The sequence below is a fragment of the Danio rerio genome, chromosome 21 (assembly GCF_049306965.1).
Source record: "Danio rerio strain Tuebingen ecotype United States chromosome 21, GRCz12tu, whole genome shotgun sequence".
Classification (NCBI taxonomy): Eukaryota; Metazoa; Chordata; class Actinopteri; order Cypriniformes; family Danionidae; genus Danio; species Danio rerio.
The window spans coordinates 50,130,001-50,145,000 of record NC_133196.1 but is presented as its reverse complement, the minus strand read 5'-3'; the positions used below and the strand labels follow the sequence as shown (position 1 = coordinate 50,145,000).

General features: G+C 49.2%; 3 protein-coding genes across 34 annotated transcripts in view; all 3 read left to right on the top strand.

Annotated features, from left to right (window-relative positions):
- Positions 1-2,491, top strand: part of galnt10 (UDP-N-acetyl-alpha-D-galactosamine:polypeptide N-acetylgalactosaminyltransferase 10 (GalNAc-T10)) — a 32,445-nt gene extending 29,954 nt beyond the window's left edge. For 2 of the 31 annotated variants that reach the window (XR_012396611.1, XR_012396600.1), the window contains exons 12-14: positions 1,457-2,080; positions 2,192-2,223; positions 2,371-2,491. Coding sequence is in view for 12 of the 31 variants with exons in the window: in XM_073934991.1 (XP_073791092.1) it covers positions 1,457-1,618 (162 nt within the window). In the remaining 19 variants the exon portion in view is untranslated. 31 annotated transcript variants of the gene reach the window in all.
- An 872-nt stretch (positions 2,492-3,363) lies between these two features.
- On the top strand, positions 3,364-6,453 carry sap30l (sap30-like). Its single transcript, NM_214703.1, has 4 exons — positions 3,364-3,618; positions 4,777-4,899; positions 5,129-5,227; positions 5,403-6,453. Exons 1-4 carry the CDS (start codon positions 3,433-3,435, stop codon positions 5,529-5,531), a joined length of 537 nt encoding a protein of 178 aa, NP_999868.1. The 5' UTR covers positions 3,364-3,432; the 3' UTR covers positions 5,532-6,453.
- A 3,705-nt stretch (positions 6,454-10,158) lies between these two features.
- Positions 10,159-15,000, top strand: part of larp1 (La ribonucleoprotein 1, translational regulator) — a 16,965-nt gene continuing 12,123 nt past the window's right edge. For both annotated transcript variants that reach the window (XM_001920867.9, XM_021469267.2), the window contains exons 1-6: positions 10,159-10,623; positions 13,983-14,044; positions 14,129-14,194; positions 14,267-14,414; positions 14,661-14,795; positions 14,935-15,000. The exon at positions 14,935-15,000 is cut by the window's right edge and continues 81 nt beyond it. In XM_001920867.9, coding sequence (XP_001920902.3) covers positions 10,392-10,623; positions 13,983-14,044; positions 14,129-14,194; positions 14,267-14,414; positions 14,661-14,795; positions 14,935-15,000 — 709 coding nt within the window. In that variant the 5' untranslated portion in view covers positions 10,159-10,391. The remainder of the gene's footprint in view (positions 10,624-13,982; positions 14,045-14,128; positions 14,195-14,266; positions 14,415-14,660; positions 14,796-14,934) is intronic.

Below are 15,000 nucleotides of genomic sequence, written 5' to 3'. Positions count from 1 at the left end.
ACACACACACACACACAGGTGTTGTAGACTGCGACTGATCTTCAGTCCAGCATTAGAGCCGAGTGTGAAGCTTCATCATCAGAGGAGCAGCACAGAACACACTGCACACACACACTGCATTATGGGGACACAGCACAGCTCAGAAGAGGACACAGTGCTGCTGTGTGTCTGTGAGCGAGACAGCAGGTGTGTGTGATGATCAAGAGCAGCGGTGTCCAGCGTAATGTCAGCAGACCACCAAGAAGAAGAAGAAGAAGCAGCACATCCAGCAGGAGGAGCTGTGGAGGTAGAGAAAGCTGTCTGAAAGAGTCGTCCGGCTGCGCTTCCACCGTCAGCTCCACTGTGTTCCACATGCAGGAGTTACGGTGTGGAGAACAGAAGCGGCCCACCCAGACCGCTGATGCCCAGAGTCCAGCATGAGGGGATCAGTGATGGTTTGGACTCAACATCACGGCGTTCCCTAGGCCAATACTGGTGCTAGATGGGCGCTGGGTCACTGCCCAGGACTACCCAACCATTCTGGAGGAGCATGTGACCCGATGGGTCAGACACAGCAGGACTGGAGACAGAGCGGTCTGATGAACAAGACAGTAAAGTTGAACATCTCCCATGGCCTGCACAGTACCCAGAGTTAAACATTATTGAGCACTTGCTGTTTTGGAGGAGTGAGTCAGGACAGGTTTTCCTCCAGCAGCATCAGCAGTGACCTGAACACTGTTCTGAAGAAGAACCGCTCACAAAACCACTTTATCGGGACCCTTTGCAAAGGGTGAATAGCCCACCAAAAGGGTACCAGAAGGCGGAGCCATATATGCAGCTGAACGCTATTGGCTTAAAGAGATCCGTCACTCACGCATACACAAGCAGGAGAATGAACAGAATCATTAATTAAACACACAGCGAGACAGTACAGCGTCATAACACACAGATAATGATGAGCCGAGCGCAGACACACACTGATGACACGAGCCCAGAGGAAGAGCAGAGTCTGCCCTGTAGAAGCTCCTGCTGCTGCTCACCAGGCGGCTATAGCATGAGCGCTTACACTTTCTCCAGAGAGCTGTTAGCGGTCGCTCGCTGCGTGTCTATATCTGAGATGAGGAACGTCTGACCCGTACTGTACTGTACCAGTCGGTGGGCCACAACAGCGGGCCATCAGTTTCACTGTCATTGTCCAATACATACACACACACACACACACACACACACACACATACAGTACACACACACATACATACACATACAGTACACACACACATACATACATATACAGTACACACACACACACACACACATACATACATACATACATATACAGTACACACACATACACACACACACACAGAGAGAAACACACACACACACACACACACAGAGAGAGAGAGAGAGACACACTCACTGTGTGTCATGATCAGAGTGACAGTAACACACACACACTCTTGTTGTGTCTCTGCAGGACCGCAGTCTCTTCCACCCGATCAGCAACAGTTGTGTATCAGCAGACGCAGCACAGAAGCGGCTCCTCATGAGCTCCTGCGACGCCTCGTCCTCCAGCCAGCAGTGGGTCTTCCAGAACACCAACAGCAGCGTGCTGGACTCCTTCAACCAGCGCACATAACGCCTGTGTGTCTGCGCCTGTGCTCGTGTGTGAGTGTGTATATAGATGAACTCCTGGTCGACAGAGAGACACTCTCACTGCTGCTGCACACACATGCACACACACACACACGCGCGCACACACACGCATTGTTTAGATGCAGCTGCTTCTCCATCATCAGTGTGTTCACCGCTGCACACCGCAGAGAATGTGTGAGAATCTCCAGCAGCAGCAGCAGCCGATGTGTTCCATCTCAGTTCTGCGTCAGCATCGACAGCCGGATCACTCCATCATCTTCATCATCATCTTCATCATCATCATTATTTTCATCTGTTATATTATTAACACACACACACACACTTTCTGCTGTAGTAGACACAGTGTTGTATTTAACAGCTGAAGGTGTGTTCACTGCTGGAGTGTGTGTGTGTGTGTGTGTGTGTGTGTGTGTGTGTGTGTGTGTGTGTGTGTGTGTGTGTGTGTGTGTCACTCCTGTGCCTTTGCTGAATCTGCTCCACTTTTCTATCTCTCTTCAGATGTTGGGTATTTTTACAGATCTTGTGTGCTGTTCGGCTGTGCAGAGACTATTTTCAGGTGTGTGTGTGTGCGCGTGCGTGTGTGTGTGTGTGATCTGCAGACGCTGTCAGTGATGTAGCAGGTGTATTTTTATACTGAAGCATTGATGATGTTCACTGCTGATCTTAAATTATTAGCGAATATGAATGTGCAGGTCTGATCATCATCATCATCATCATTATTCATAGCTAACACAGGCTGTGTGTGTGTGCGCGCGTGTGTGTGTGTGTGTGTGTGTGTGCTCCTCTGCTCTTCATCACGGCTGCAGTTTATCTGTTATATGAACTCTTCAGATATTAAAGTCCTGCATTATTCTGAGTGTGTGTGTTTCTCTTACAGCAGCTTTAATGTTCAATGCAGAGGACAGACACTATTAGCATGTCTCCATCACATGCTGATGTTCAATATGAGTATATGATCATTATTAAAGAGAACAATAATACACAATAATACATCTCCTCATCATCTACTCGAGGAAGGCGAGTTTCTCCTGCTGAACACAGCGGCTGATATGCAGGAGCCGGACATGAAGAGCTCACATGCAGAAACCTCTAATGCTGTCTGAGATTCTCCTCCAAACTAGTGTCCTTATCAGTCTCCTGTGTGTGTGTGTGTACTCGGTGTAAGAGCTCTGAGGTGTTTAATCAGGGCAGACACTGATGATGAGGGAAACACGGCCGGAGCCCTGATAAAGCTGATTACTCGGATGTTTCTGACCCCGAGTGCTCATTAGTCTACAGGGTAGAATGCAGACTATAGGGAAGTGTTCACTGATGAGGGAGCGCTCACTAGTGTGCAGCGCTTCTGGGGTTTTCCTTCATGAGAGCTGCGTGTTCTCTGCCGGTAAACTGCAGCTGTTGACCGAACATCAGCTCTCCGTGCTCGGGTTTATCAGGTTTATCCGTGATCTGATCCAGAATCGGCTGTTTTCCACCGTCAGACTTCGCGTTTGACTTTGTGAAGTTCAGCGCGTGCTCGTGACGCAGCGGCGGGAGAGCAGGAAGAGCCGTTTTGACGGACAGCCGCGGCAGCCAATCGGAAGACCGGATGCAGCCTTAGAGACCCGCCCTATCGCGAGATCAACCAATGGGCTTTCGAGGATACGACTTCCGGTGTCTGGCAGGACGTGTTCATTGTATGTGTGTTGTGGCGGTGGTGTCCGCTCGGTAACGGTGTTTTCGCGCTCGGTGGGTCAGTAGCGGCTCTTCAGCCCGGGTGTCGCGGGTCTGTGCTCCTCCGCTCGGTGTCCGGTCTCCGGGATGAACGGCTTCAGCACGGAGGAGGACAGCCATGACGGGCCGCCCGCGCCGCCGTTCTTCGGGCAGAGCTGCTGTCTGATAGAGGACGCGGAGCGGTGCGGGCGGCCGGCGGGGAACGCGTCCTTCAGCAAGAGGATCCAGAAGAGCATCTCCCAGAGGAAGCTCAAGCTGGACATCGACAAGAGCGTGAGTCTGTGTGTGTGTGTGTGTGTGTGTGTGTGTGTGTGTGTGTGTGTGTGTGTGTGTGTGTGTGTGTGTGTCTGAACTCCTGAAGTGGGCCGCTCCGCTGGTGTCTCCAGTTCTCCGGTCAGTCGGGATGAGGCTACGGAAGGGCCTCGGGGACAGACGTGTGTCGAGTGTGTATCTGCGCTGTTCTTCTTCAGCTGAGCAGTTCCTCCGTCGAGTTAATCCGCGGAATAAAATGTTTTGGTAATCTTTAATCAAAGTCTGAGCATCTGCTTCCGTGTTTGGAGGACGGTGACCGATGACGTCAGTTCGATGCTTCACACACAATACTTATAGCCACGCCCCTCTGACTGGTAAAGGCGGGGTTATTCCTCCGTGTGGAGCGCAGGCTGGTGTTCCGGTCCAGCCGCACCCAACCCTAACCCTTGACACCCTCCTCTCTAATGCAGTGTTCTCAGCAGACGTGGCGTGCGCGGGTGAATCATGTGAACATTGAGTTCACTCGCTTCATTCGTGCATCTAATTCGCTTCGCTTCTGTGCTTTAGGAAGGCTGAAGAACCGCGTCGATTCGCTCAGCGCCGTGTCTGAGTCCACTGGACTTATTGAGCGGTGCGCAGCTCTGAGCTCATCAGCTCCTCCAGAAACCGTGCTCTGCGAGGCGAGAGGTGTGTCGGATCTCAGAGTTGGCCGCATGGCAGATGACTGCCGGCGAGATTCTGAAGTGCGCATCAAATGGACGCTGCGCTATCCCATAATGCACTAAAGCATTTCAGCTAATCCATAATGCATAATGATGAAACGGGAGTGAAGCGACACAACTCACGTCATGTGACCATGACAACATGGCGGATGCAGTACGTCTGAGCTCCATCATACAGCTTAGTTATACTGTATAGAGCGCACTACTGAGGGCGGAGGAGCACAGGCAGGTGTGTGTGAGAGAGAGACAGAGAGAGAGAGGTGGCAGTGCTGGAGTTACAAGTGTGTGTGTGTGTGTTTGTCTGCTGTGTGTGTGTGTTTGAGGCTGGATCTACAGGTGTGTGTTTTAATGTAAAGGTAGGCCTGTATTCGCTCTGCCAACACACACACACACACACACACTCTCCATCAGTGCTGTTGAGTGTGTGTTAATGTGTGTGTGTGTGGGTGTTCTGCAGGTCCGACATCTTTACATTTGTGACTTCCACAAGAACTTCATCCAGAGCGTGAGGAACAAACGCAAGAGGAAGACCAGCGATGATGGAGGAGAGAGCCCGGACCACGAGGTGGAGGTGCCCGAGGTACAGCTGCTGCACGTGTGTGTGTGTGTGTCTGTGTGTGTGTGTGTGTGTGTGTGTGTGTGTGTGTGTGTGTGTGGCTCTGCTGTTGGAGTGTTTCAGATGATTAGACTCTGGACTCTCAGAAATCCTCCAATTCTCCTTCATTCCATTGTGGATTTACTTGTGTGTGTGTGTGTGTGTGTGTGTGTGTGTGTGTGTGTGTGTGTGTGTGTGTGTGTGTGTGTGTCAGGTGGATCTGTTCCAGCTTCAGGTCAACACACTGAGACGCTACAAGCGGCACTACAAGATCCAGACCCGGCCCGGCCTGAACAAAGCTCAGCTGGCAGAGGTATTGCGCACACACACACACACACACACACACACACACCATTTATACCCAGCATAATGACCAGTGTCTAGTACATCAGCCAATCATAATGCAGCGTGCGCGTGTGTGCGTGTGTGTGTGCGCGTGTGTGTGTGTGTTGTTCTCTAATGATGAAGTGTGTGTTTCCTCTGCGCAGACTGTGAGCCGTCATTTCCGGAATATCCCGGTGAACGAGAAGGAGACGCTCACGTACTTTATTTATATGGTGAAGAGCAGCAAGAGCCGGCTGGACCAGAAGTCAGACAGCAGCAAACAGGTGGAATAAGCCATGGTCAGGAGCACAGGACCTGAGTGAAAGCATGCAGAGACGCTCGTGCCTGCCCATGCTGCTGCGGTGTGTGTGTGTGTGTGTGTGTGTTGTCCAGAAGAGCCGCATGCTTCAGTTCCTCTGCGAGATCTTCTTTAGTTTAGCGTGCTGCTGTGCTGTGCTGGAGCGCTGTACTCCTGCTCCACACAGTCTGCTGTTAGTTTCCTCTCCTCTTTCTTTAATTCTTTGACTAAATACAGTGATTGTGGCACTACTCCAGTCTTCCTCCATCATTATCCTCATCCTCATGGTGCTGCTGCTGTCTGTGGGAGATGTGTGTCTGGATGATGATCATCTGCTCTCAGCCGCTAGCATATGTCACTGCAGTGTTCAGATTATCTGGGTTATCCAGCACAATATGAGCATTTTCACGATCAGAGATCATTCATATTGTGACCGATTGGGCTGATGGTGTTGGGCAGCGAGCGTCTGCAGTCAATATACAGGAATAATCAAACAAATGCAGAGGAAATGAGGCTGATTAAGCCACAGAACACAGACGAGCGCTGTGTGGTGTCAGGTGGAGTCTGACAGCAGTGATGTGCAGAAGTGTAGTCTTCATCATACTCATCATCAAACTCGGCGATCCTCTGCTGAAGTGCCACACTGCACTCTCTCCTGTCCACGAGGGTGAGCTGCAGTTGAGCTCCTGCTGTGAGGACCGCAGACACACTCCCCATGCTGAACTCATCTACTGTGCAGCAGTGTGTGTGTGAGTGTGCGTGCGAATGAGTGAGTGAGTGAGTGAGTGAGTGTGTGTGCGTGACCCTGATCATCTGATCTGTCTGATTTATTTGTTTTATTGTCGGTTATGGAGGTCATTTGTGTCGGAGTATGTGATTTCGTCTTGATAAAGTCCTGCCTTGTCGTGGGTAACAGATGTGCCAGACTACATGTTCCTTCATGGTCAGTCATCCTGAGAGGTCTGTGATGAGCGTTATGTCCCAAAGCAGTCACGAGTGCTGTCCACTGGCAATTTGCTCATGGCTATTCCAGGGGCTGCTGCCGCTTTTCCCACGGTGATCCGCCATCGGACCGCTGGTATTAAATAAGTGTCTGCTGGCGGCCCACGCTCGGTTCGCAGGTTGTTTTTTTAATATTGTATTAGCCTACACAATTGCATTCAGTATTAATATGTCCAGTAATGAAATCAAATACACAATACTTAATCATTACTAAATGTATTTATAATGCTGCATCACGAACAAACACTGAACATAGATTATGGTGAAATGTTTCAAAAACACATACATTGACAAATATAACAAAATAAATATAAACTACATACAAATATAAAATAACAACATAACAGTTACGCTTTACAGAAGTTTAATTAGTTAATGTTAACGGTTTAACTAATATAAACTAAGTGTGAACAACACTTGTACAGCATCATTAATGTACAGCATTTACTAATGCATGAATTAAGTCCATAGTCATGCTTGTTAACGATAGTTAATGCATTGTGAGTTAACATGAATAAACAACGAACAACTTTTTTACCATTTACCAACATTAGCAAAGATGAATAAATATCATTATAAATATATATATATATATTACTTGAAGATCTGCACGAAACACCACAGTCAATAAGACACTGTCCTATGATGTGACACTGTCTTATGGTTGTCCCATATTTTTTACATCCAGTGTTGGACAGATTGCTAATCAGTAAATAGCTATAGTGCTATCTGTTAGTTTTGACGTCAGCTAATGTTATGGAAAGGCATAGATGTTATGGAAAATAGTAATAGTAATGTAACTACCCTCATCATTCCTTCCTCAAGCAAATGTGTAAATATTAGATCTATTCAGCATTAATGTTAATTGCATTGGCATATTTATCTGACGTTTTCGCAGCTTGTAGCAGTCGATCAAAAAGCTATTTAGCTTCTTATGACTATACAGTGGGATTTACTGCGATGTGACGGGGCGACACCTGAAATCTTGCCTAGGGTGCCAAATTGCTTGGGTCCGGGCCTGCTGCACTACCGTATTTCTCATCTCAGTATCACTATATCAGTAAACGCTGATGCTTGCAGACCACTGAATACTGCATCATTTAAGGGCATTCATTACCACATGGACAGGATCAAACTCATGGTTCCTGTAATATTTAGACATTTTCTTCTGTAATTGAAGCGTTTGTTTTCCTGCAGCGTATTAAACTCCCTCTCCTGAATGTGCTGCGAGTGAGATGGAGAAAGTGAAAGTGCATCAGCACTGAGGAAAAATCTGATGTTCAAGACATGATCTTTAAATGAATGACATATTAAAACATGACAGAGACAATCACAGTGGAGTATTAATAAATCCTCTTTTTCCTCAGAGCCAAACAGATCCTCCAGCCGTATAGTGGAGCAGTGGAGGGTTCAGACGCATCAGTCCTGTACTCATCTTGGAGAAATCTCTTTTTGAGACTAACCTGGTTTGCTGTTGTGTCTCTTAATCTTGATGTATGTGTTGTTGCTCAGTTATCTGATAACAAGAATAACCGATAACACCTGAGCTAAAGCCAGTCAACACAGTCCCACATGTGCTTCAGCACCAAAACAGGAGTTGCGCTGAGATTGTGTTGGTGTGTTTAATACTAATCTAGCCTGAATCAGATGAGAGTGTGATATCGAGGGTGTCGGAGACGCTGATATTTAACTGTTAATGACACGTCTGGATCAGCAGGAGGAATTCTGCAGTGTTCACAGCACTGAACATGCTCCCACATCACCTCAGAGGAACACTCTGCTGGAGGCTGAGAGCACTCAGACACTCGCTGTGAGATGGAGATGTCTGCATGTGTGTGTCAGGTAACACACCTTCATATTCTAGAAAAGGCAGATAAAGTCTGCATAACCAACGACTGATCTCCTCCACCCGTGACCCACGCATGAGTAAATCTGCAGCCTGTTGATCAGCTGACCGGCGCATTATCAGCAGCACCTACCGAGAAAACAGAGCAATGATGAGCTGCTATTGCGCAGTGTCAGCCACAAGACGGAGCTCATCCAGAAGAACCAGAACCACATGTAGCATGCTAGCCTCTGCGCTGGTGTGGTGAGGTGTCGCAGGCATGGTGCCAACTGTCCTGAACTGTGCCACATTACACCAGAAAAAACGATTGAATGTTGTGTCATGGCGGCCGTTTGTCGTTTACCTGTCCCCACGACACCATGTGATCTGACCAGGGGCGGGGCTTAAATGTGCTGGGATTCAGCTCTGAAATGGCCGTCTGATTTAACACCACAGATACCGTCAGAGTGGGCAGCACAGTCTCCTCACAGCAAGAAGGTCACTGGTTCGAGTCCCAGCTGGGTCAGTTGGTGTTTCTGTGTGGAGTTTGCATGTTCTCTGTTGGCGTGGGTTTCCTCTACTGTCCAGACACATGCGCTATAGGGGAACTGATCAACTAAACTGGCCGTAGTGTATGAGTGTTTCCCAGTACTGGGTTGCAGCTGGAAGGGCATCAGCTATGTAAAATATATGCTGGAATAGTTGGCGGTTCATTCCGCTATGGAGCCCCCTGATGGATAAAGGGACTGAGCTGAAGGAGAATGATGAATGATAATGCCAGAGTTTGTAAACAAGGATAACCCTCCCGTCAGAGAGAGTGTGTGTGTGTGTGTGTGTGTGTGTGTGTGTGTGTGTGTGTGTGTGTGTGTGTGTGTGTGTGTGTGTGTGTGTGTGTGTCTGTCGCTCTGCATATTGAGCTAATCCAGCATCAGAAGCATCGGCTGTGATTTGCTGACCAGCTGCTGATGGAGCCGATTCACAGCTGAGTACACCACTGAAGAGCTGCTCAACAATGGCACACACACACACACACACACCCTCCGATGCACATTCACAGAGAGAGAGAGTGTACACAGCGGTGAAGAAACTTCAGTTATGAGCAGAAATGATCACGAAGGAGAACAAGAGCTGCAAACACCAGAGAAGAAGAGCAACACTGCTGTAGCCGCATCCATACAGGTGATTGATGAAGAGGATCTGCCTTTAAACGAGACCTGTTCTGTTCTGTTCTGCCCATCTACGAGCTGCGTCTCTGCTGTGTCTATAGAGTGTGTGTGTGTGTGTGTTCAAGTGTACCTGTCTGTGTGGACATGCGAAGCACTTTAAAGTCCACATCAAATCTACAAACGATATCTATTTTTTTAAACTCACATTCTTAAGGTGAATAATTAATCAGCTAATGCATATTAAACAGCTAATCTACAGTGCTGTAGAGAATGGCCGAGGGCTGAAGTGTACAGTACACTATAATTCAGCACAGTTGACTGCAGTAATGTCTAGTGTGCACTACAGCAGTAGTCAGCTCCCTACAGTAGCAGTACAGTGTGCTGCAGCACTCATTAGCAGAGCTGTGCTGTAGTGTGTGCAGTGTAGTCCTCTTCAATAGGCTTCGACAGCGAATCTCTCTGTGGTGTGCCCCAGTACTGTGCGGCGTCAGTGAGGGTGTGAGCATCAGTGCTGGATGATTAAACTCTTCTGATAATTAAAGTTTTTCAGCACAAACTCCCCATCGAAGCGCAGAGTCACGTGGTGGCGCGTCTGCCGTGGTCACGCCCCGCTCGCGTACGTGCGCGCTCCCGTTCAACGCGTGGTTCTTTCACGTTGCCGAGTGTAGCGCAGCCGCTCCGCGTTTTTAAAGATTTAACCGGCGCTCTTTTACATGTTTTAACCGGAATCGCCGCTCCGCGTCTGAGACTGAGGCCGGACTGCTCTGGGGCTGGAGAGGAGCGCGCGCGTGGCTCCGCGGCCGAGAAGGGATCGTTAGACAGCACGTTGCGGCGGACCTGAGGCGTGTTTGCTGGAGCAGAAATGGCCACCGAGGTGGAGACTCTGCCGCCGAACAACCCGCTGCTGCAGCCGGAGGAACCGCAGCACAAAGACGGAGAGTACCCGCTGCAGGAGCGCCACACCGCGGACAGCGGCAGCCCCGGAGCCGGGCAGGAGGAGCAGGCGGCCGGCAGGGAGATCAGCGAAGCCCCGCTGCCCAAGGTGAACCCGTGGACCAAGAAGATGAGCGGCGTCAACGGCCAGCCGGCGGCAGGTCAGTCTGTGTGTGTGTGTGTGTGTGTGTGTGTGTGTGTGTGTGTGTGTGTGTATGTATGTGTGTGTGTGTGTCAGTGTCCGGGCGCTGTGTGTGACTGTGAACAGCTCTCTCTCTCTCTCCGTTCACACACATACACACACACTTATGACAGCAGGAGCGCCGCGGTAGGCCTCGGTTTAGCGCTTCTTCACACACATAACCGAACACACTCACACAGTACCGGCGGAACACACACACAACCGGCCTATCTAAAAGCCTGAGAGCTGATCACACGCAGGACGGCCGGTTCTCGCTCACTTTTGCGGCTTTTCTGAACAAATGGCTATCGGTTAGCATTAGCATTAGCGGCCTGTAGTGTGTGTATGAGTGTGTGTGTGTGTGAGCGGCTCTGACAGGCCAGACCCGGTGACGCGTGTTCATCAGAGATGTGGAGGAATGTCTGTCCATCACTCAGTCCGAGGTGTCTGCCTGTCTGTCTGTCTGTCTGTGTGTGTATGTGTGTGCGGGCTCAGCTGTGTGTTGTCGGAGGACACGTGCGGGATCCACGTGCTTGCCGTGGAGTCTGCCGGTGTGCGGTAACCGCCTGATTTCTCGGTTTTTCGCTGAGAGAGCGGCTTAACGCGCGGTGTCGGTGAGGTTTGCGGTGTTTAACGTGTGTGTGTGTCAGGTGTGTTACTGTTAGCCGTTAGCCTCTGCTCTGTTATTAATGTCCCTCTGTTAGCCTGACATCTGGACTATCCCTGACGCGGACCTAAGTGAGAGCACCCAACATCAGCCGTGGCATAAGTGTAGAATAGATCCTGGTTATCCAGAGTTCCTCTCTGTGTGTGTGTGTGTGTGTCATGTGATCAGACGCAGAGGGCCGCTGGTGTTCTGACAGCACACTGACCTCAGATCAGCCAGATTACTCTCCCCCACTCTGCGGTCAGTGCCGTGTTTACATCCGGCACAAACAGCAACACTGTGTATGTGTGTGTGTGTGTGTGTGTGTGTGTGTGTGTGTGTGTGTGTGTGTGTGTGTGTGCAGACCCTAAACACAGCCCTCACACCGGCCTCCAGATGTTCAGTGATTCACTTTTGTCATTATGCACATTTGTGTCCTCATAGACCATGCATTCCAGATCTCTCACACACATATAGTTGCAGTGTTTGTCAATGAGCAGATCTGATGTGTGTGTGTGTGTGTGTGTGTGTGTGTGTGTGTGTGTGTGTGTGTGTTCAGTAGCGCTGCTCTGTTGTGTGTGTTTCAGTGTTGGTGAGTGTGTTTGAGTGTGTCTCTGCTCTCCTGTCCAGAATCATCTAAACGGGTCAGTTCTTCTCGAATAGAGGCGCAGGCTTCATCTGCTTAGGTTACTCTCCCCGTCAGCATACACACAGCGCAGGAGAGGGCAGTGTGTGTCAGTGTGGTGAGAGCGAGCTGATGGACGGCTCTGGCTATGAGTTCTGCATCAGACGGCACACGGTGGACACACATGACTGCAGATCATCTGTTATACACGGATATATCCATGATCAGCACTGTCAGTCTTCACCTGCTGCATCACTGACCCAGAACACACACACACACACACACACACACACACACACAGCTTTCAGAACGTGAGCTGAGCGATCACAGATGGATGAGGAGCTCTGGAAGGGTCAGTTCTCGAGCGCAGTGTGAGACGCGTGACCAACTGAGCGGTCAGCTCCACACTCTATATGGAACACACACACGTCAGTCGAGCCCAGACCAGCACAGAACCCCAGCGCTGTGTAGTGTTCTCCACACTCCTGTATCAGAGCTGCTGCAGGGTTCTGTGCTCCTCTGAGAAACGGCTGATGGTGATGGGCCGCGACAGCAGTGTGAGCTCAGTGTGTTGAATGCTGAAGCTCCTCGCGCTCTCCACATGCTCTTACACACAATATGGGGCTCGCAGGTCTCCTAAATGCCCTGCTTCTGCTCTACATCAGCTCTCCTCTAGATGCTCTCAGTAGTAGACCCACACAGATGTGTAGCCCACCGTTGAGTCTGTCTTTACTTTATGTGTAAATTTATGTTTATTCAGTAGGGATGTACCGGTATTGTAAATACCATCATACTGCAATATAATTTTTTTTCGATATTAGCGTAGTCGCATTTCTCGGTAAAACTATAGGTCTTCTGAGAAAATTTGCTCAGGCGAATGAAGCGAATGGGAGGTACCGGAAACTACAATTCCCATCAGCCCAGGCTTGGCCATCATCCTTGCGGTCTGTTGTCGCTACAGATCCAGTAATGCGGAAATGGAGTGTGCTGCTAGAAGCGGCCATCAAAAAGAGCTGGAAATGATCGAACCTGAAGCGGGTGTTGTCGCCGCACGCGTTCTGATCAGCTGTGTTGTCGCGCGCATACTGTAAAGCGGGGGGGGGGGGGTTGAGCGCGCATACTCAAGAGTGGTGTTGTCGCACGCCTACTGAAGGGTGGGACGGAGGGTGTGACACAGCACACTGTTCAGATTAATGCAGACATGAGACCTCTATCTCACTCATGGTTTGTCTTCTCAAGTGGGGGAAAGACAATGCACAACGTTACCCACTGCTGTCAACCTGGGCCAAGTCATATCTCTCTGTCCCAGAAACCTCAGTCCCAAATGAGAGGGTTTTTTCTGTTGCAGGGGACATTGTAAATACCCAGAGATACCAGCTTTTACCAGATTATATTTATATGATAATTTTCCTTTAAACCCATCTCTATCTAAGTGAGTGAGTGATTAAATGTTGAATGTGATGAGTTTTCAACAATACTAAATTGAAACTTTATTTTTTTACATGGTTTAATTTTTTTGTTATTAAAATTGAAGTTCCTGTTTCAAAGCTTACAGATAGATGGCTAATTTGTATGTCATTGACACTTTTGGCACTTTTTTGGAGTATTTTCATAAGTTTTGTTTTTCCTGTAAATGATTCAATAAATACCGTACCGTGACATTCATACCGAGGTATTACCGTACCGTGAAATTCTGATACCGTTACATCCCTATTATTCAGTTTTAAGTTAGTGTCACTAACATTGGTGTGATTTAATACCGGTGATATTCAAGTGTTGATGTGATTTATGCAGGTCCTCATGTTTTAGATGTATATTATATCAGAGACTTGCTTCCAGGTAAGTGGATCTTGGTTGTCCCCAGAGAGAGAGAGAGAGAGAGAGAGAGAGAGAGAGAGAGAGAGTGTGTGTGTGTGTGTGTGTGTGTGTGTGTGTGTGTGTGTGTGTGTGTGTGTGTGTGTGTGTGTGTGTGTGTGTGTGTGAGGAAATATTCACTTTTGGGCGGACTGTCGCTTTAAGCAGATAATGGATGTGTTGTCATGGTAACGGCTGTTTTCTTTTGCCGCAGAGCATTCTGGGCCAACAAAGGTGGTGAAGGCGGGAAACAGCAGACTGAGGAGAGGAGGAAAGGTGAGTGTGTGTGCATAAGTGTGTGTGTGTGTTTACTTTGAGAAACGCCCTGAACATGAGTGACCCTCTGCTGTGTGTGTGTAGGTGGGCGACTTCGGGGACACCAACAACTGGCCGACCCCTGGAGAGATCGCCACTAAAGAAGTGCAGGTGAGTGTGTGTGACGCAGACACACACACACACACACAGACGTGCTGCGGTGTTAACGTGCTGATCTGACAGGTGCTGAAGAAGCCGACGGTGAAGCGCGAGCCCAAAGGGAAGCGGGAGAGTGAAGAGAGCAAAGAGAACCTGAAGAGCAAATCAGACGACTCCGGAGAAGACAAGAACACTGACGAGGAGTCTCAGAGGAGCAGCCACAGGAGGAGAGGTGTGTGTGTGTGTGTGTGTGTGTGTGTGTGTGTGTGTGTGTGTGTGTGTGTGTGTGTGTGTGTGTGTGTGAGAGAGAGAGAGAATAAGCTAGTGCTGTGTGTGTGCATGCAAAGTGTTTTTGAATGATATTGTGTGTGTGTGTGTGTGTGTGTGTGTGTGTGCGTGAGAATGAGGTAGTGCTGTGTGTGCGTGCAAAGTGTGTTTAATTAATATTGTGTGTGTGTGTGTGTGTGTGTGTGTGTAGGTAATAAGCAGCGCTGGGTTCCTCTGATGATCGAGGTGAAGGCTGAGGGTCCCCGCGAGCGCTCTGCCTCCAGGAACAACACTCGCCCGTATGACGCTCACAGAGGCACACACAGCAGCAGGAACGGCCTCAGAGGTACACATACACATTCATACACACATGCACACTCTTCTCATTCTCACACACACACACACACATACACATCTCCCAGATCTCCTCCAATGGTGCGCAGCAGCAGTGTGTAAGCCCCTCCTCTGTGTGTTTGTCTCCTCAGACTGGCCGAGCGAGCGCTTCGAGCAGGAGCTGAAGGACGACCATGACGAGGTGTCGAGTGTGAAGA

Bases quoted from the DNA above. Each gene is read 5' to 3' on its own strand.
- sap30l (NM_214703.1), top strand. From the start codon at position 3,433: ATGAACGGCTTCAGCACGGAGGAGGACAGCCATGACGGGCCGCCCGCG. The intron at 3,619-4,776 runs GTGAGTCTGTGT...GGTGTTCTGCAG, and splicing joins AGCTGGACATCGACAAGAGC to GTCCGACATCTTTACATTTG. The intron at 5,228-5,402 runs GTATTGCGCACA...TCCTCTGCGCAG, and splicing joins ACAAAGCTCAGCTGGCAGAG to ACTGTGAGCCGTCATTTCCG.